The sequence below is a fragment of the Vicia villosa genome, linkage group LG3, assembly GCF_029867415.1.
Source record: "Vicia villosa cultivar HV-30 ecotype Madison, WI linkage group LG3, Vvil1.0, whole genome shotgun sequence".
NCBI classification, from domain to species: domain Eukaryota; kingdom Viridiplantae; phylum Streptophyta; class Magnoliopsida; order Fabales; family Fabaceae; genus Vicia; species Vicia villosa.
In genome coordinates, this window is record NC_081182.1 from 91,149,759 (window position 1) to 91,171,737 (window position 21,979).

The 21,979-nt window shown below is 34.8% G+C and overlaps 3 protein-coding genes and 1 long non-coding RNA gene across 4 annotated transcripts; 1 reads left to right on the forward strand and 3 right to left on the reverse strand.

Moving 5' to 3' along the window:
• Positions 1–7,990: 7,990 nt before the first annotated feature.
• LOC131662154 (uncharacterized) lies at positions 7,991–13,005 on the reverse strand. The gene is made up of 11 exons (XR_009301404.1): positions 12,800–13,005; positions 12,011–12,103; positions 11,814–11,927; positions 11,160–11,662; positions 10,125–10,391; positions 9,732–10,042; positions 9,263–9,634; positions 9,091–9,175; positions 8,920–9,015; positions 8,746–8,839; positions 7,991–8,340 (listed from the first exon to the last, which is right to left on the reverse strand). It is a non-coding gene; the product is annotated as an uncharacterized LOC131662154 (long non-coding RNA).
• Positions 13,006–13,114: 109 nt separating this feature from the next.
• On the reverse strand, positions 13,115–14,711 carry LOC131662152 (uncharacterized). The gene is made up of 3 exons (XM_058931856.1): positions 13,670–14,711; positions 13,377–13,497; positions 13,115–13,285 (listed from the first exon to the last, which is right to left on the reverse strand). The coding sequence occupies exon 1, from the start codon at positions 14,660–14,662 to the stop codon at positions 13,739–13,741; it is 924 nt and encodes a 307-aa protein (XP_058787839.1). The 5' UTR covers positions 14,663–14,711; the 3' UTR covers positions 13,115–13,285; positions 13,377–13,497; positions 13,670–13,738.
• LOC131658540 (uncharacterized) lies at positions 14,671–20,543 on the reverse strand. Its single transcript, XM_058927823.1, has 4 exons — positions 20,212–20,543; positions 19,561–19,616; positions 14,709–16,974; positions 14,671–14,677 (listed from the first exon to the last, which is right to left on the reverse strand). The coding sequence occupies exons 3-4, from the start codon at positions 15,959–15,961 to the stop codon at positions 14,671–14,673; spliced, it is 1,260 nt and encodes a 419-aa protein (XP_058783806.1). The 5' UTR covers positions 15,962–16,974; positions 19,561–19,616; positions 20,212–20,543.
• On the forward strand, positions 17,579–18,992 carry LOC131658541 (pectinesterase inhibitor 6-like). Its single transcript, XM_058927824.1, has 2 exons — positions 17,579–17,603; positions 18,472–18,992. Exons 1-2 carry the CDS (start codon positions 17,579–17,581, stop codon positions 18,990–18,992), a joined length of 546 nt encoding a protein of 181 aa, XP_058783807.1.
• Positions 20,544–21,979: the final 1,436 nt, after the last annotated feature.

The following is a 21,979-nucleotide window of genomic DNA, read 5'->3' on the forward strand; positions in this document are numbered from 1 at the left end:
ATCTTAGAACTTTAGAACATTTAGAGCTTCTGCTTCTTGCTTCCATAGGACAGCTTCAGAGCTTTGAATTTCTTCTTCAATCATTGCATGCTAGATTGTATCAGAACATTGTTGAATGTACCAGAGCATCATCAGAGCATCTTTACATCCTGAAATGTTTCAGAACAATCTAAACGACAAAAGTCAGAGCATGAATGAATCAGAACACAAAATATGTATCAGAGCATATAGTATGTGTCAGAGCACAAAACAAATTGTACCAGAACACATAAAAAAATGTATCAGAACATATAAGGGATAAGAATGTGTTATAGCATATTCGGCCACGAGAATATCAGAACATTCTTCCTTCTTTCTTCTGATCATGAAGCTTCACAGCACTCAGCTTGCTTCAAGTTCCATGAGCATGTTTCTATATAGAATTGCTTTTCCCCATGTAATTGCTTCTCATGTTGAGCTTTTTAGAATGTCTTCAATCCTGAAAAAAACTCAAAGACATAGAACTTGCAAATTCTGTTAGAAATGTGGAGACTTACTCCCAGCAACTGATAATATAAATCAGATCATTTATCACATTTTCTCCCCCTTTTTGTCATAACATCAAAAAGCATAAAAAGATTCAAGATGAAAAACAAACAATATGAGAGAAAAGAAGATAATATTCATTGATTTCATCAGAAAATTATCCGAAGACACAAGAAACAATGCAAGAAGACAGATCCAAGAACAAGAGACAACTAAGACTCAAAGACTACGACTAGCCTAGCTTAGACACAATCTTGGCCAGCATGTCATGAATCCCAGCAATGCTTTCATTTTGCTTCTTCATGAAGTCTCTGAACTCTTCATGTGCTTCATCATGCTTATCCAGGCGAGAAGCAAGGACAGCTTGATTCTGTTGAAGAGCCTCCAAAGTATTCTCCAGACGAGAGGATTCACCAGAAGTTTCACCACCAGCATTCAGTGGAATAGCATGTCCAACAGAAGCATCCAAGGTAAGAACATCTTCTTGAGTTTCCGGAGCATGACTTTTCTCAGAAGATTGATTCTCAGCATCTTGTTTCTCAGCATCATCTTCTTCCATAGAAGCATCTTCATCATATTCTGGAGTAGGAAGATCAGAAAATCCATTCTCCAGGGCTTGAAGAATCTCAGCCAGATTCTTTGGAGGAATGGGAGCAGCATCGACTGGATGATAGACACCCTCAGGAATAGCCATGGTAGGAGCCTGCTTAGAAGAATTCGCCCTAAGCCAATGGAATAGCCATTGGGAATCTTCAGTCAGAACAGAAAACTTAGGCTTCCACACAACAATCTCCCAAGAGTGTGCTTCTTGTTCAGCTTCTGAAGCTTCTGCCAGTTCATCAACAAAAGCTTTCTCTTCAAAACAATACCTGCCTCCAAGGGGACTGTGCCAGAACTCTTCTTAGGATCTCAGAATTCCAAGATGACCAGGAGCTTCTGCTTCACATATCTACTGAAGCTTCCAGAACTCATAGTTCATCTGTGTTCTGAACATCCTCCATAGATTCCTGAGTTCAACATCATCCATCCTGGCATGATGTGCTGCCTTCAAAGTCTCTAAATCTGTCTAACACCACTAACTCAGGTTTAGGACGAGGCTTGGGTGTGTAGTTGCAATCACGAAGCAATTGCTCATGTGATGCAGAATCTGGAAGGTCAGAGATGGAGGGATTATTTTGTGAGGGATAAGGAATGGGTTCATAGTTAGCATGAGGAGGAGGTTGAGAAGTGGAGATATTTGAGTGAGGAGGAAGGCGGGTTTGAAGGGGTTGGAATTCAAGAATGAGGGTTTCAAGGGGATGGTCAGAAGCAATGTTGGTTGTGGGTGGAGAGGGAGGAATGAGAACTGTTGTTTGGGGAGAAGGAGGTGTGAGAACATGGGTGAGTTGAGGTGATTCAGTTGGGGCTGTTTCTGGTAGAATTTCTGGTTGAGGGTTAACTGGAACTTCTGTTGGTACAAATTCTGAATGTAAAACAGATACAGAGACAGGTTCAGAAATATGTATACCTTTGGACATCTTCTGAAGAGCTTCAAATTCAGCTTCAAGTATTTTCTACTTCTTCTTCTTCTCATACACAGTCTTTGCCTTCCCAACAGAAATTTCTCTTCTTTTGGCATTTTCCAGTCTTTCTTTCTCTCCATCCACAGCTTCTTGATCTTCAACTTCTTGAGTTACTCCTTCTTGATTTTCTTCTTCTTGCTGATTCACAGCTTCTGGAATCTCTTCTTCTTCATCCGAATCTACTATTATTAATTTTCTTTTCTTTTTCTTCTTTTTTTCTACTTCATTTCCATCTTCTACATTCTTATTTTTCTTCAACTTTCTCTTCTTCTTCTTCTTCCTCTCAGCACCTTCTTGATCAGTATTTTCATTTTCAACTGATACATCCTGATTTTCTTCAGCAATAACTTCTCTTTCAGCAGCATTCTCATCAACTACTGCAGCAGCTTCTTCTTGAGTTTCCTTTTCCTGGGTGACAGAAGGACGACCAAACTTACGCTTTGTCCTTCTTTCTTTGTTAACCACAACTTCTTGAGCAGACTCTGAAGCAACTTCTGAAACTGCAGTCTTGGAAGTGGAGGCTTTCTTCCGACTAACTTTAGCAGGGACATCTTTGGCTTTATCTTCCTTGAGAGAGTTAAGATATTTACTCCTAATTTCTGGTAGCTCACATCTGAAAAATGATTCAAACTCAGCAAGAACAGGATTTCTTCTGCTTCTTGCTCCTGGGAGAGGTTGAGGATTGACTCTAACAGCTTGAATGAGATTCATCTTTCTCAAGGTGTGAGCATTCAAGCAGCTTCCTGTATTAGTAACAGGATCCTTGATAACTCCTTGAGCTTCCAAGTCTTCAACAATCTTGGTATGAATCAGAAGATTGGTTATTATTCTTCCAAAAGGAATAATATTACCTTTCTTCGTTCTGAAGGCATTTCTGGAGTCCCTTACAGCATTCCACATATGATTGAAAATTATGTAGATAAATATCAACCTTCTTCTAAGTGGCAATGCAGTACAGAATATATTGCTGCTCTTTGTTGACAAAATCTGCGGAATGGGTTGATTTTCTGTGATAGAAACACCCTAGAAGAATCTTGGTCCAGATTTTGTAGAGATCCTTCATGTCTTTGACACGCTTTATTTTCTTTACATCTGGGTATAGAACAGTCAGAACGGCATCCCAATCTGTTCTCTGATCAGATTCAAAGACACCTTCAAGATTTCTTAGGTCAAACATCATTCTTAGGATGTTCTCAGTAACAACAACAAACCTTCCATGAACAAACGATAAGATTGATTTAGGGGCAACTACAGCATGCACCCAAAATTCCTTTACTAGTTCTGGGTATACAGATCTACAGAACTCAGAGAACAGAGAAGTCCATCCTTGAAACAACATATCCTCTTTTAGATGGAACTCGTGTTTTTCAAGACTATCAAAGTCCACCGTTAATTCACATATTACTTCTAACTCATTTCTGGGAATGGAGCAAGAGATAACTGGAACAATTTGTTGTTCTTCTTCTTGAAGATTTAGAGGAATAGAGGAACCAACGTTTTGAGACGGCGAAGCAGCCATTAAAGCACTACTGAGATTACTGGGTTTCTTCTTGTTTTTGTGTTTAGGGTAAGAAAAGAGGGCAAACAGGTTGCAGAAATGCATGCAAGAAGAGGGAGAATGAGAGCGAAAAAGATAAACGTTATGATTTGAAATGAATATATAGGGGCGGATTTGAAAAAGAATGCAATTAATTTATGAGAATGAACAGTTACATAATCAATTGAAATCAAATGCATTAAATGATGAGTGACGTTAGGTGAGAGAACGTGATATTTGAAATGATTTACAAAATTACCCAGGGCGGCGTCCCATCAGTTTCACGCACGTTTTTACCTATCGTGTGAACACGTGTTCACCATCAGAAAACACTTGATGACAGCTGTTACAGAATTTGCTTCTGATGAAAGATAGAACTTCTCATCTTCTGATTCTGATCAATTGTTCTGACTACCATTCTTTAGAAAAGATCTGGTTTTGATAGGATCATATTTCTTTGCCAGAATGACATCTTCTGAATGAGCAGAGGTGAGTCTAGAAGATATTCTGACTGTTGGCTCTTCAGAAATTCTGAGATTCTCTAAAGATGCAGCAACTTGATCTTCTGATCCTTTGCTTCTGAGATTTTCAGCTTCTGAACCTTTGCTTCTTGGTTCTTCAGCTTCTGAGATTGAGATATCTATATCTGCAAAATTCTCAAACTGCTTTGGCTTTTCAAGACCAAGCTTATCATCAAATCTGATATTGATTGATTCTTCTACAACCAATGTTTCAGTATTGTATACTCTGTAGCCTTTAGAGCGTTCAGAATATTCAAGAAGGAAACACTTTTGTGCCTTAGAATCAAACTTACCAAGATGATCTTTAGTATTCAGAATGAAACAAACACATCCAAAAGGATGAAAATATGAAATGTTGGGCTTTCTGTTCTTCCACAATTCATAAGGAGTCTTATTTAGAATAGGTCTTATAGAGATTCTATTCTGAACATAACATGCAGTATTTATTGCTTCTGCCCAGAAATGCTTAGCCATATTGGTTTCATTGATCATGGTTCTGGCCATTTCTTGTAGAGTCCTATTCTTTCATTCTACAACTCCATTTTGCTGTGGAGTTCTAGGACAAGAGAAATCATGGGCAATACCATTTTCTTTGAAGAACTCCTCAAAGAACCTGTTCTCAAATTCACCACCATGATCACTTCTGACCTTTATGATTTTACACTCCTTCTCAGATTGAATCTGAGTGCAGAATTCAAAGAACACTGAATGAGACTCATCCTGTGTTTTAAGAACTTTACCCATGTTTAGCGGCTATAATCATCTACGATGACTAATCCATATTTCTTCCCTCTGACAGATGCTGTTTTGAGTGGGCCAAACAGATCAATGTGCAGAAGTTCTAGCGGCCTAGAGGAAGAAACAACATTCTTAGACTTGAATGCAGGTTTGGAGAACTTGCCCTTCTGACATGCTTCGCAAAGAGCATCTGATTTGTATGTCAGATTAGGGAGTCCACTGACCAGATTTAGTTTGTTAATCTGAGAAATCTTTCTCAAACTAGCATGTCCTAATCTTCTGTGCCAGACCCATTGCTCTTCGGAAACAGACATAAGACAAGTTACCTTCTAATTCTTAAGATCTTGAAGATCAGTCTTATAAATGTTATTCTTTCTCTTGCTTGTAAATAGGATTGAGCCATCTTTCGGACTTACAGCCTTGCAAGACTTTTGATTAAAGATTATGTCATAACCATTGTCACTTAATTGACTTATGGACAACAAGTTATGAGTTAATCCATCTACCAGAAGAACATTAGTTATAGAAGGAGAGTTACCAGAACATATGGTTCCTGAGCCAATTATCTTGCCCTTCTGATCTCCTCAAAACTTAACTTCTCCAGCAGATTTAAGCACCAAGTCTTGGAACATAGACCTTCTTCCCGTCATGTGTCGCGAGCACCCAGAGTCCAGGTACCATGACATGCTTTTCTTTGTCTTCTTTGCTGCAAAGGATATCTGCAACATAAATTATCTTCTCCTTAGGTACCCACAACTTCTTGGGTCCTTTTTTGTTAGTTTTCCTCAAGTTCTTATTGAACTTGGGTTTAGCATAATAAACAATAGGAGGAACAGCATGATATTCCTTAGGTTTAGCAGCATGATATTTTCTAGGTTGTGTCACATGCTTCTTAGTGTGTGTAACATGAAAGCTTTTGGCATGTGAAGTGAGCCTAATATCATGTGAGTGGCCAAACTTGAACTGATCATACAATGGCTTGTATGTGATTTTCATATCATCTACAGGTTCAAATTTGTGTGGGGTATCACCCTCATAGCCAACGCCAATCCTTTTGTTTCCAGAAACACCACATATCATAGAAGTAAGATGACTTCTGCCAATACCTCTAGATAAGAACTTTCTAAAGCTCGAGTCATATTCTTTCAGAATATGGTTGAGACTAGGAATGGATTTTTCTGAGTCAGAAGGAGATCCAATATCTTTGGATAATTTTAAAACTTTTTCCTTCAGTTCAGAATTTTCCACTTCCAGCTTCTTAGTTTCAGAATCAAATAGCTTTTTCAGCTTTTTGTATTTGATACTAAGATGAGCCTTGAGTTCCAGAAGTTCTATTAAACTGGAAACTAACTCTTCTCTAGATAGTTCAGAAAATACCTCTTCAGAATCTGATTCTAATGTAGATTCTGATCCATCATCAACTGTGGCCATCAGTGCAATGTTTGCCTGCTCGCCTTCAGAGTCTGATTCTGGTTCTGAATCTGAATCATCCCATGTTGCCATAAGACCTTTCTTCTTATGAAACTTCTTCTTGGGATTCTCCTTCTGAAGTTTTGGACACTCATTCTTGTAATGACCAGGCTCATTGCATCCATAGCATGTGACCTTCTTCTTGTCAGATCTTCTGCTTCTAGAAGATTCTCCATGTTCAGGCTTCTTAGAACTTTTGAAGTTCTTGAACTTCCTAAGCTTGCTCTTCCAGAGTTGGTTTACCCTTTGGAGATCATGGACGATTCATCTTCTGATTCTGATTCTGATTCTTCAGAATCTTCTTCTTCAGCCTGAAAAGCGTTAGTGCATTTTTTATAATTAGATTTTAATGCAATAGACTTACCTTTCTTCTGAGGTTCATTAGCATCCAGCTCAATTTCGTGACTCCTCAGAGCACTGATCAATTCTTCAAGAGAGACTTCATTCAGATTCTTGGCAATTTTGAAAGCAGTCACCATAGGACCCCATCTTCGTGGCAAGCTTCTGATGATCTTCTTGACATGATCAGCCTTTGTGTATCCCTTGTCAAGAACTCTTAGCCCATCAGTTAGCATTTGAAATCTTGAGAACATCTTCTCAATGTTTTCATCATCCTCCATCTTGAAAGCTTTATATTTCTGGATCAAGGCAAGAGCTTTAGTCTCCTTGACTTGGGCATTTCCCTCATGAGTCATTTTCAATGATTCATATATGTCATAGGCAGTTTCCCTGTTAGATATCTTCTCATATTCAGCATGACAAATAGCATTCAGCAAAACAGTCCCACACTTGTGATGATTTTTGAATTCTTTCTTTTGATCATCACTCATTTCTTGTCCTGTTAGCTTTACTCCTCTAGCTTTCACTGGATGTTTGTAACCATCCACCAGAAGATCCCATAAGTCACCATCTAGACCAAGAAAGTAACTTTCAAGTTTATCTTTCCAATATTCAAAGTTTTCACCATCGAGTACTGGTGGTGTAGTATAACCATTGTTACCATTTCCATTATGTTGCTCAGCAGAGGCAGATGTAGATGTAGGTGTTAGATCTTCACCAGCCATCTAAACTTTGTGTTTTTCTCTTCCTGAATATTTTCTAACACGGTTAAGTGCACTACTACAAAAAAGCTATTTAATAGCGTTTTTTTTTGTTTTTAATAGCGCTTAAAAGCGCTACTGACCACGGCGATATTATAAATATTTCTTTTTAATAGCGTTTTAAAAGCGCTATTATAGTAACGGTAATTAATAGCGTTTTCTTAAAAGCGCTATTATAGTATCAGTATTTAATAGCATTCTTTCAAAAGCGCTACAAAAATAGACATTTAGCGCTTTATAATTTGTCTTCTGCTTTGATTTTGATAGCACTTCCAGACAAACTGCTATTATAAGGCACAATTTGGATAGCGCTTTTCCATAAAAGTGCTATTATAGCATGTCTCATTAATAGCACTTTATATAAAAAGCGCTATTCTAGCACAACTTTTTTTTTTATAAAATCATTCTTTTGGTCTATTTATATGACATTTGCATTTTATGACATAAGAATGCATTAAAAAATAATTAATCAACTAAAATATATGAAAATAAAATATAACCACTTATTCAAGAACAAATTTGTGAAACCATATCTACCATTGCCATATAATTAATTAAAAAATATGGAAGGAATTGTATCTATGTATATAGATCAATCTACACTACATAATAGTGATAAATGATATAACAAACCAGATTCAACATTGATCTCAATGAAATTAAGCTAAAACTTTTGCCACAAGTAATTAATTTGGTCCAAGTGCATCAAACTAAATTCCAAAAAAAAAAGTACAGCATATATTCTACACTAGAGAAAAAACATCTAAAAAATCAAGAAATGACAACAAAACAACATCAAGTAGTAATCACTTCGCGAACCAAAGCACTTCCGAACCCAGACATCGAATCACTTTTCTAGCTAGGCAAAATAATTGCTTCTTGTTTTCCTGTATCATAGAAAGAATATTAATTATGTTTTGTGCAATAATCAACAAACCAAAACCTAAATATATATTATAAATAACAATATAAAGTTTAATGTCAAATGTATGTATGACATGTATTACAACCTTATCATGAAAATATAAACTCAGTGAGGTATCAAATGTGTGTATGTCATGTATTATGCCAACAATATAACTGCCCTTGTCATGCATAAAAGGAGATATAATATTTCACTTCTTGGAATGACAGTAATATTAAAATTGATAAGGATAATGCAGGAAATAAGTAAGTTATATTTCAACATGTTACTGTAAATCTCACATTTGAATACAACACTCTATACTTATCTTCCGTAACATTCTGTAAATATTTTAGGAAATATTAATTGTATGCTTTAAAAAACTCACCGAACACATCATCCACCATATAGGTAGCCTAATCCTCCTTGACCTCAGTTAACTTATCGTTAGAGTAGGTACGACATTTGTGGTCATCAAAATACTTCAATATAAAAACATCAATAGTTTCATTAGAATTTAATCACATTAATTTACAAATTAATAACAACTAAAATCACATACATTTACGGGGATCATAATTTCATTTTCCATGATGACCTCTTTCATAAATCGCATCACAAAATATCCACAGTCAATGCTATTAATTTGACGGGGACACTGCAAAAAAAAAACATTTCATATATTACTTTTACTCTACATAGTTGTTTAAAAATAACATTAATTTGGACATACCCGAATTTTTGACCATGAAATTTTCTTTGACTTGGAGACTTTAGGCACTTTAGAACTACTATTAGCACGATAAATTTGCAACACACTGACAAAATGAAATTAACTTCAAATAAGTAATTATTATAACTAAGAATAATTATATAAATGTTAAATTAAAAGAGTCTATACTCACTTCTCAAACTTGGTTTTTAAATTTTGATGTTTTGTTGGCTCACCATTCAACGGGTCCATGTAATATATCACCTCAGCATCGAGATTGATGACAAGTAACACCCAATGTTTCATGTACCCAACATTTGAATATTGCAATAAAAATTTACATTGAATATATAGTTTGTTCTCGTAAATTTAATAACATTTTGAATAGAATTCTCACCCTAGATTGCAAGGTGCAAGAATCATCTTATCCTTGAAGTACTCCTCATCTTTCAAGAGTATTTTTGCTACAGCATTTCCTATATTATCCTCCCGTGATACATGTGGGGATATGAAGGAGAACTTATTTATTAATCCATTTGGACTAATAAACTTGTCATACAAATACCTAGAAATGAACGACAACAATTGGTATTAATATATTTGTCAACAATTGATATTAATATATTTGTCAGATTAGAGAACATTTGTAATAATATATGTACCTGGCAAATACAGTGATAGTAGAGGCACTTAACCAGTTGTGATCAAGAATCTCTTTTATATTCTCTACACGTAGATGCTCTAAAAACTCCTAACCAAATATACTTTCCTCCATTTTTATTTGAACTAAAGATCCAACCCTCATCATTTTTTTCACATACATATCAAGTAAAGGTAAATTTACAAGACCGGTTGAACCGCCAACTCTAGGAGACTCTTCAATTTTGGATTTTTTGTTGCTTTTGTTAGGTGATGAAACAGAATCAACACTTCGTTGGGTATTCTTAGCTTTGTTTTGGGATTGATCAGGATTCTAAAAAGTTGTATTAATTAAGGTTAGTGATAAAATAATAAAACAAAATTGCGACCAAGCAAGTTGATAATAGGTAATTTACCTTTTCACATTCAGCAACAAATTCAAGAAGTTTCATTGGCCATGGCACAATTGTTCCTATTCCATGACAAACCATCGATACATCTCCACCATCAACAGATATCGGCAACGGAGCATTTGGCACAATAGCAACTTCGATATTAACCTTGACATATCCAGGTGGTAACGTCATGCCCTGCACTGTGTTACCTTTGGTGTTATATAGTTTGTCACGAGCAACCAAACACCGACTCGGCGATGATAAATATATATTAACAGGAAAGAGACCCTAAACCAAAGAGATATGAATAAAAACATTAATATATTTATTTACAAAACAAACATATATGAATTCTAAACATTAATAAAACAGATTAACCATCATTGAGAAACTGTAAGCTCTTTCCTCAATTCTTTTCTCAATATGAACATAACATCTTTTAAGATAATGCTTAGAAATTGCATCCTAGCATCACTGTTCACATCCTTAACTACTTAAGCCAATCTTACCATACCTAACATAACATTTATAATAGAAATTCATAGTACGAATACCAGCATAGCTTCACTACATTTGCACTCTTTTAATATAATGTACATACATGTTAATAAATACACGTGTAATAGTTGGATGTCAACTCTACTACCATAAGTTACAAACTGTTTCATTCTAAATTTTCAATCTAACTCGAGCTTAACTTAATCTTTCTAACATAATTTTTTGACACCTTAAGCTTACCTTCAGCCTCTCATTGAATTTAACTAAGGCTGGTCATATATCATAGAATGCTCTTCCATTCACTAAATATAACAACAAGACTCATTCCTTCCATTTCATGGGTGATTAAACATCTGTTCACAATAGTAATTTATTCAAAAACAAGCAGAAAACACAAACATTATGTGTTTACCAAGTAACTAAATTTCCAAGTAAGGTTTTCAAAGGTTCTCAATATGAACTTGTAAGGTATGTATGAAATGTGATCAATTCATAATGAAATCATTTACCAGATAACTTCGTAACATATAATACAAATTATTTAAAGAAATCATTTACCTCGGGAATATTTCCAAATGATCCAGGGTTGCAAGAACCTTTATCACTTGGTTCTTGCCTTTGTGTCCCTTTTTCACGCTGCTTCAAGTTCTTTGACACTTGTTGAGATTGTTGTCTTTCTGCCACTTTTTCAAGTTGTTGACTTTCTTCCACTTTTTCAAGTTGTTGCAAGCTCTGTGCCACTTTTTCAGGTTGTTCTTTCTCAACCACTTCTTCAGTTTTTTGCCTCTCTATCTTTTCTCTATCCAACTTATCTCTCTCCAACTTCTCTCTCTCTCTAGCACCTCCAATCTACTTTTGAGTGTGTTGCAAAAGCCATACAATTTTTGAAAGTCCATTTGTGTGGGGCGAATTTGGCGTGGAAATATGTCCTTAGAACATACCCCAAAACCGTAACTCCTAACACGCCCAGAATAGTTTGGGAGATTTAGAGCCTCAAATAATATGTCCGTAGGACCAATGTCTTGTCTCTCTTCTTCTGTCAGAGCTTCTGTTAACTTCTCCTGACATCGATAAATATAAAAGACATGAAATTGATGCAAAACAAAATAATGAAGTCTGGAAATTAAATGGGACACATCAACTCATATAAAACTTCAATTATCGACCACTTATATATTTAGTACATTCAATAAATATTAACATTCGACTTACACATTGATCCACAACTCTTTGAACATTCTCATTATCAATCACCCCATCCTTATTGACGCGGGCAGCTTTCCACACTTGAGAACGATTTATCTCATCAACTCCCGACTCTTCTACCTATATATACATTTTGACAAATTAACATAGCAATTAAAAAAATAATTTATAATCTTGTACACTAATTTTATACACATAATTACCATATCAGCTTCAAGACGAGCACACCCTAGACGTGACTTTCTATAGGGATGTTGAGGATTCGACGCTCTTTCTCGATTTTCACGACTCACTTTCTGCATTATTTAAACCAAAGAGATATGAATAAAAGATGTATTGTATACTAGATAAATTCATAACATATAATACAAATTATTTAAAGTTCCTGTAATACAAATAATAATACAACCATGATATTCTTGGTTCTTTAACGGAATATTTAAAAGGTACACTTGGTCTTCATAAGGAAAAAATAAACTAGTGTCGTTTTTTAATTACAATAACAATTTTTTCATTGATTGACTGTGATCAATGAGATGTACACTAGTCATATTTGTCAAATAAAAATGAGGTTTGTATAACTTAGTTGTTTCTATCACATTTATTAAACATCAGCAGTAACTTCTATATAAGAACATGAAGGAAAAGCTTAGCCTTTTAATAATAAAACTTGAAGATATTTAGAAGACAACTCAAACTAGTATCTCATATTTCCCACATTGGAAGAGTCAAATCCACCATTTAATTTAACGTAAATGACACTGCTTTTCAAAAACAGAACGAGTAGTGGCAGTAGTGATGAAAAAGAATAAAGAATCATCCGGTAAAAAACATCCACCTGTAATAATTGATATGTTTAACCAATAAAGACATTTCTTTATGGTCTCTCAACAGTTCAGACTTAACTTTCATATCATATAGCAAAGTGTTAACATCGGTATGAAAATTTGTATGCATAATGGATAGAGATAAAGAATGACAAACTATATTACCTGAAACTTTTCAGTCATACGTTGAGCTACAAATTTATCCCAATCCTCTTGTTTTATACAGTAAGAATATTTCGCGGGTCGATGTTTAACAAAACCACCATTACTATCTCTTAGATAGGACTTTGCCATTTTTGTCCTGAATGCCCTGTGCAACTTTCCAGCTTATTTATATATAAATGCACGATGTTCTTCGCCAATTACAAAAGCTTTCGGCAAATAGTTCAATTTATTAAACACGGTTCAATTTATTTAAACATCCAAAAAGATAGATTTACGGAATTAAAATTTTACAACAAGTTTGAGTTAGTGTGTTACTTCAATTTCATCCCAAATGTTTTGCTTATAAACCCCTATAGCCTCTTTATTTTTTTTTGCACTCCAACTGTCCAAACTAATTGGAACTAACCGACGAACTGTGATACCAATATAACTAGCAAAACTCTTGCTATTATGCTTGATTGGTTGACCCCTTGCATTCCATTGAACCTATAACAAAGTTAAAGTGCAGATAAAGTATCAACAATCTCACGAATATTCTAAAAGAATCAACGGTCTCACAAAACTCTTTCTATTTTACCTCAATCCTCTTTCCATTGCTTTTGGCTTTGTGAATTGTTTGCAATCGGGTCACACCACGTTTACCAACTGTTTTTGAACTAGACGATCCACTTTCATCATTAGAAGCAACCATATTTAACCTGTAAAAAGTGTAAAAATATTAGATTTGTGGCTGTGCTTACATTGTTTCATTCAATAAAGGAGATACAATAGTCATCCAATATAAAACAACAAAAACTATTGACAAATACTACAAATGTCAGTAACATAAAACATAAAGTATGCTTCTTAAACAACATTTCATTCATTTACATTTAAGACAATTTTCAAGCGATGCGACAAAAACATGGGATGACACTTAGATTAATAAACCATACAAGATCATGACTTCCTTTTCCTCTTCCTTGTAATTGGATTCCTACTTTTGTTTTTTCTAGTTACATAAAATGATGGATTGATCCAAATCCCATCATTGTGATCGTTTCTCATATAAAGAGTATCATCTATAATTGATTCATCCTCAAGGGATTGCGATGTATTAAAGAAAGGATCATCCTCAACGTCTATACTTTGAGTGTGGTGATCATTTATTTTGTTACTTAGAAACACAATAGACCACTTTTCATCGGCGGGATCAGTGACATAGAATACTTGGTGAGCTTGTGATGCTAAAATAAAAGGCTCGTCTTTATAACCCACTTTATTAAGATCGACCTTCATGAACCCAGGGTCAACTTGAAGGCCATTGTTGTTGTCAACCCACTTGCAACCAAACATGGGAACTTGAAAGCATGAGTAATCCAACTCCCAAATACGTTCAATGACCCCAAAATATGACAATTTGGAAAATGCAGGATTTCTGTCTTTGGAACTTGAGATATGCACAGATTCAGCTATGAGTGTGACACCGCTATTTTGCATAGTGCTTTGGTGATCATGTTCTTTGGTATAAAATGTATACTTATTAATTATATAACCAGAGTACGATAGAACATTTGAATTAGGACCATTTGCTAACCATCTCAATCTTTCTGAAATTGAATAAGGATTTTTGGCAATTTCTGAAAAAATATGTTCTTTTAGCCATGATATGAAACTTTGATTATGCTCTCTTGTTAACCAATTTTCACTCCTGTTAGGGTTCAAACTTTGAAGGATTTCCTTGTGCTTTTCAACATATGGCTCAACCTCATCAGCATTGTGTAATACATACAAATGTGCTTGTTCCAATTCGATGTCTGACATGGTCACTAGTTTACTTGCACCAATCCCTTCCCCTGTTGTTTTTCCAGAGTGTCGTGACATTGGAAGCCCTATGGACTCAACATTAGAGAGGTATTCATTACCAAACTCAATAGCTTCTTCAACAAAATATCGTTCAACAATACAACCCTCTGGTCGACTTCGATTCTTCACATACCCTTTTATTATCTTCATGTAACGCTCAATCGGGTACATCCACCTCATATAAGCCGGTCCACAATATTGTGTTTCCATGATAAGATGGACGGTTAGATGAACCATTATGTCAAAAAATGAGGGTGGAAAATATATCTCAAGTTCACATAATGTGACAACAATTTCCTTTTGTAATATCGGCAACTTCTCAGGGTCAATAACTTTGCTACAAATGGCTTTGAAGAAAAAACAAAGTTTAGTTATGGTCCATCGCACATTTTCAGGTAAAATGGAACGTATAGCTACTGGAAGAAAGTTCTCCATTAAAACATGACAATCATGAGACTTTAAACCCTTCAATTTGAGATCTTTCATAGATACCACACTCTTAATGTTTGATGAGTAGCCATCTGGAACTTTAATGTTATGAAGAACCTTACACAAGATCTTTTTCTCTTTTCTTGACAGAGTATGAGCTGCTGGAGGTAGAAATGTACGCTTACCCTCCCTCTTAACTGGCTGCAATTCATTTCTTATTCCCATACTTTGCAGGTCTAACCTTGCCTTCAGGCCATCCTTTGACTTTCCTGGAAGATTGAGTAATGTACCAACGACACTTTCAAAAACATTTTTTTCAATATGCATCACATCGAGAAAATGTCTAACATACAACGACTTCCAATATGGCAATTCAAAGAAAATTGACTTTTTTTTCCATCCTCCCGTGACAAGTTCACTTGAAAAAGGCTTTCCAAAATTAGTGCTCAAAAGCTTTACCTTTTGGTATAATTGATCACCCGTCAAAGGCAAAGGAGCTCTTTTTTCTTCTGATTTACCATTAAATGCTTTTCTCAATTTTCGAAAACGATGGTTGGTATTTAAGAATCTACGGTGTCCAAGAAATACATTTTTCATACAGTGATCCAACCGTATTGAATGTGTATTATCTTCACATACGGGGCATGCAAGCTGTCCTTTGACACTGTAACCTGATAGATTTCCATATGCGGGAAAATCATTGATTGTTCCAAATAACATAGCCCTCAATTTGAAGGATTCCTTTTTATACTCATCATATACCTCTACACCTGTCTCCCACATATGCTTCAAATCTTCAATCAATGGAGCCAAGTATATGTCTATATCATTTCCTGGTTGCTTAGGCCCTGAAATTAACATAGTCAACATCGTGTACTTGCGCTTCATGCATAGCCATGGAGGTAGGTTATAAATCAACAAAATCACTGGCCAAGAAGTAATTTTACTACTCTGAATACCATGAGGGTTTATTCCGTCAGTAGACAATGCGAGACGTAGGTTTCTTTCTTCCTGCCCAAAATCTGGGTAATCATGATCAATTTATGCCCATTGAGGAGAATCTGCAGGATGTCGGAGCATTCCATCAACAACCCTTTCATTTGCATGCCATGTTAAGTTCTTTGCATCTTCCTCATTACGATACATGCGCCTAAATCTTGGTATTATCGAAAAATACCATAGCATTTTGGCTGGAGCTGTTTCTTTCTTCTTATATCGTGGGGCATTACATTTAGGTCACATATTTAATGATGCATACTCATTACGAAATAAGATGCAATCATTTGGACAAGCATGTATCTTCTCATAACTCATGCCAATAGAACATAATAATCGTTTAGCCTCATAGGTTCGACTAGGGAGCACATTATTCTTAGGCAAAATCTCACTTAACAAAGTCAACAAGTCTGTGAAACTCCTATCAGACCATCCATGGCGTGCTTTTAAGTTATACAATTTTAAGACCGTAGACAATCTTGTAAATTTAGTACATCCTTCGTACAATGGAGTCTCTGCATCACTTACTAGTCTCTCAAACATTTGAGGACAATCACGAAGATCTTCTTCAATTACATTCACAAAATCTTCAACTCTATCAAACTCAGTATTCGTATCTTTTTCAAAATCATTTGATGTATCTCTCCCACTGCTCCTCATTGTTGACTTGGTATTCTTTTCCCCGTGCATTATCCAACATGTATAACTTTTGTCAATTCCATTACATATTAAGTGATCTTCCAAAACATTTGCACTGACATCCGTATAACAACATTCTAAGCAAGGGCATATGATTTTACTAGTGTCTACGGCATGAGCGATAGCAAATCCAACAAACTCTTGAACCCAGTCTTCGTATTCTTTTGACGCTCGATTGGCAGACATCCATTTCCGATCCATATTTCCTAACAAGTAACATACATAACTAGTTAACAACTGGTTCTAACAACCAAATTGGGTTCTACCTACGAATTATATACCCAATTTCAAGGTCTTAGTCCTATAAGGATATATATATATATATATATATATATATATATATATATATATATATATATATATATATATATATATATATATATATATATATATATATATATATATAAACAAATCAAATCTAAATTAATATTAAATTCCAATCAGCAATCTAATTAATAACAAAATAGATAACTATTAAAATTTATATATGCAATTAAAATAAATTTAGTTTGATTTTAAAATAATAATAAAATCTGATCAAGGCAATTTTCGGAAAAATAAAAATATTTTGTATAACTCAATTTTTAACAAGTATACATAACATTTGTATAAAGGTTAGTATTTTACTACTACTATCAGCCCACCAATTTGATCATGTTATATATATAAATACCAACATCACACATATGTTAAGCGCGCACACTCATATATATATATATATATATATATATATATATATATATATATATATATATATATATATATATATATATATATAAACCTACCTAAAAAGGTGCAGTAAAGTAAGACATGGCAGTAACAGTTAGCTTTGAAAGTTTGAAAGAATCTACCATTCTCAATACTAGTCATACATTTCACTAATTCAACTATAAGAACTCTAAAGGTCACTCCTATCTTTTCCATTCTATTTTTATACTGATAAGTGCCAAACTACTACTTTGTTTCATCTTGCTTCAAGTTCAACTTGTTAACTATTCGGTTGGCCTATTTTAATTAAATTAAGGTTGGCTAGGAAACTACTTTGGTATCATGTTGGAGGTATGGCCTCATAATCACATGATGATGAATGGAACTTATAGGCCTATTACATTTATTAATTGAAAAGTCGGTAGTACCCATGTCAAAGAGTTTCACTTCTTTTTTTCTTCTCTAGAGTAAGTCTTAAACTCATGTTTTCTTGATAAATTGGATAGACTAATGTCTAAAGTCGGAGAAGGCTATGACTATCTACAAATATTTTATTTAAAAAATTCAATAACAGTGTTGCGTGTTTAAAAATAAATTAAAAAACTAACTTTTCTTTGCTCAAGATCACTCAATAAGAAAGGATGCTGTTAAAAGTTTACAAGTTCCTGATAATCTTTGTTTCAGTTACAAGTTTACAAACCCTTTGAAAACAATTTTCTTTCATACATTGTAAAGATAATGTTATCAAACTTGCCATGTTTGGTCTCCTATCTTTAAAGGGCATATACACGAATAATATTGTGTTGAAAAATCTCCAACCAAATAGGGCAGTTGAAAGAAAACAGCAATGCATCTTAAATGTAGTTAGATCTTTATCCGTTTATTCTCACATTCCTTTAATTATATGGAAATTTAGTGGCCAACATAGTCCATATCATAGTAGACTTCTTAACTCTCTTTACGGGAAATGATTGGTAACGTCTTCCATGGGTGAGGATATGCAAGAGGAACAGACAATGTCAGAGAAGCTTGCATAGTAACTAAGTATCAAAACCTTTGTATGCGCTCACTAGCACCGTTCTCAAACAGTGCTGGACGAAGCCCTGGTAAGTGGACGAGGGCAGGGGTGTCGGTTACAATCGGAGAGGCTAAGAATGTTCAAGCTTATCTGTCAAGCTTCAAGAGGCGCGAGCATTTAAGAGGAAGAAATAAAGTTGCACTTTTAGATTGTATTGAAACTTTTGCGGATGCCATTGACGATCTTCATAGGTCACTGAATGTGCTCAGAAGGCTTAGCAGAAGCACATTTGGCACCCAAATGGGGGACCTTAATACATGGTTAAGTTCAGCCCTCACAAATGAATATACTTGCCTTGATGGGTTTCAAGTCAAAAGTGATAAGAAAATTAAATCGCTACAAAATAAGGTTCGCAAAGTTTATTATGTAACCAGTAATACTCTAGCTCTTGTCAACAAGCATGCCACTACAGGTCTAGGAAGCATTTTTGATCCATAGAAGTTATAAATGAAATGTTTTAACAAGGAGCTAGAATAAGCTGTTTACATGATTAACTAATTAAGTTATCCTCTCAGCATGCATGCTTCTAGTTTGATCAATTAGTGTCATGCTCCTAGCAGTGGGATTAAAAGTCAAATACCATAGGAATGGGACCATAAGTCAAAAAGGTATAGATACTGTAACTCATAAGCCATAGTGCAAAAGTGAAAATAAAAAACTTATATCAACATCATGCATATAAGAAAACCAAAAGCAATCCATCAAGAGAAAAAAAAAAGATAAAGCATCTAAAACCTGTCATTTTTTCATATTTTTTCTTACACTGCACTGGTATAGAAAACATATTTCAAAAAACAGAGTCTCATCTTCTCATGCTTTTTCTTACACAACATTACTTGCTTTTACTATTTTTTCAGGTCATAACACATGTCTATAGAACAGGTATGCAGCCACTCATGTGTTGGTAAAGTACCCATTAATGATAATCAAGGTTTAATAAAGTACTCATTAATCAATACACAAACAAAATCAATATGCACATTAGTTATAAAAAGAACATACATACCGAGCACTGAAGCTTAATGGATATGTTTAAGAGGATCCAACAACTGTCTCATAAGCCTGAGGTCAAAGAAAAGAAAATGGTAAGAAAAGAAAAGGATCCACCTGTTTTCCTTTTGGTATCTTAAGCTCTGCTCTACCAGAAGAGAGAACTAGAGTTCAAATTAAACAAAAAATAATTGAGTGATAGAGGAACCATGCACAGGACAACTAGAACAGCCATGACTTTTATATGAAAAACCAAAGTTCATAAACCCAAATAAGACTACAATAAAAGAACAATCAGCTATAATCTATTTAGATTAAAAAGAGAAGACAATCCTTAATTATTTTACCACAATGGCTGTTTCCATTACTGATAAGTTTTCAAGAATTAATAAAACATGATTCTTAATCAAACAGCAACAAGCAAAACAATGGCAATGGTTAAGATGTTCAACTCTCAATGTAACAACAACACAGCACACAACATTGAAAATAATGATCATAAACACAAGCCATTAGAATCAAATGAAACAGAACTTGAACACACACAAGAATAAAACAGTTCCTTCGCACAAATGAAAGAAATCGCACAAATAAAACATCTATATCTTTCTAAACTTCCGATTGCAAGTGAAAAAAAGCTCAAAATAAAGAAGAAATAGCAACCTACCTTCGAAGATTCCGACGAAGACTTCCACTCCGGCACCGTCTCAGGTAGTTTAATCCTCTTTTTGGTGGTGAAACGATGGAGTGTGTGGCTGGGTTTGACGATTGGAGAAGAGTGTGGGACTAGGGTTTGACGGCGTGACTAGGGTTTGACGGCGTGGCAGAAAAGAGAAATCGATTCGTCAGTGTGAGAGAGAAGGTTTGGAGATAAGGTTTTTGGAGGAAAGATGGAAAGTTCAGCGGAAGAGTTTGGAGATTTGGAGGCAACATGAAATTTTTTCCCAATGTTATGCGCCAAAACAAAAAAGATACCCTTTTTAATTTTTTATTTTATTAACTTTAATGTAGCGTTTAGTAAAAAATGCTAACATTGGGATGCTAAATTATAGCGTTTCATATAAAGTGCTCTTTAATGAAGAAAAAAATTGACAAAAAAAAAAGTTAAGGAATATTAGTAGCGTTTTAAAGAGAGCGCTATTATACTGAAGAATATTAAAAGTGTTTTACAAGAAAGTGCTATCTTAATAAACTTTAATAATAGCGTTTTCTCACAAAGTGCTATTAAAATCATATAGTCAGCATTTTATAATAGCGCCCGAAAATAAAGTGCTATTATAAATATATTTTTTATTTTTTAATAGCACTTTTTTTAAAAGTGCTATTAAATTATGCGCTACAAAATAACAATTTTGGCGTAGTGGTGCTTGCACCTAGAACCGGCGCTCTGATGCCAATTGAAGGATAGAAAAACACTTAGAAAGGGGGGGTTTTAATAAGTGTAGCTTTAAAACTCTTAAGATAAAAACAATTTGCACAATGATTTTTATCCTGGTTCGTTGTTAACTAAACTACTCCAGTCCACCCCCTTGGAGTGATTTACCTCACCTAAGGATTTAATCCACTAATCACACGAGATTACAATGGTTTTCCACATAGATAACCTCTAAGTTTTCTAGAGTATTCTGATCACAACCTGATCACTCTAGGAACACAATGCTTAGATACCCTCTAAGACTTTCTAGAGAATCCGATCACAACTTGATTTCCTCTAGTTCTTACAAATGAATGTAAACAAATTCTTATAAGAGTATTACAATGCTTCTTAAAAGCTATAATCACAACTGTGATATTTCTCTTAAAGTTTAAGCTTAATCTCACTAAGATATTACCACAGTAATGAGGTGAGGTTGAAAATGAAGTTTGAGAGCTTTTAGAATTTGACAACAATTTTGTATGTTTGCGCAAAGTTGTTTAATCAGCTTCTCATCAGAATTTCTATTTATAGGCGTTTGAGAAGATGACCGTTGGGAGCATTTAATGCATTGTGTGATCCGTACAACATTGTATTTAATGTTTCACTCTTTTGTCAACTACCTCGAGCCTTGCTTTTCCTGCTTTAACTGACGTTGCCTTTAATAGCTTCTAACGTTCCTTTTGTCAGTCAACGTAGTCTGCCATCTTGTACTTGCTTCTGATCTGATGTTTGTATAAACAACGTTTGAATATCATCAGAGTCAAACAGCTTGGTGCAGAGCATCTTCTTGTCTTCTGACCTTGAAGTGCTTCTAGCGTGATACCATGAGAACTTCAGTGCTTCTGCTTCTGATCTCAAGTTCTTCAGATGCTTCAATAGACCATGTTCTGATTCTGCTTGACCATCTTCTGATGTCTTGCGAGAGCATGTTCAGATGTTGCATACTTGAACCTTCTGAGTCACTGCTTTTTGCGCTGAATTTGTGCATACTCTTTATATATTTCCTGAAATGGAAATT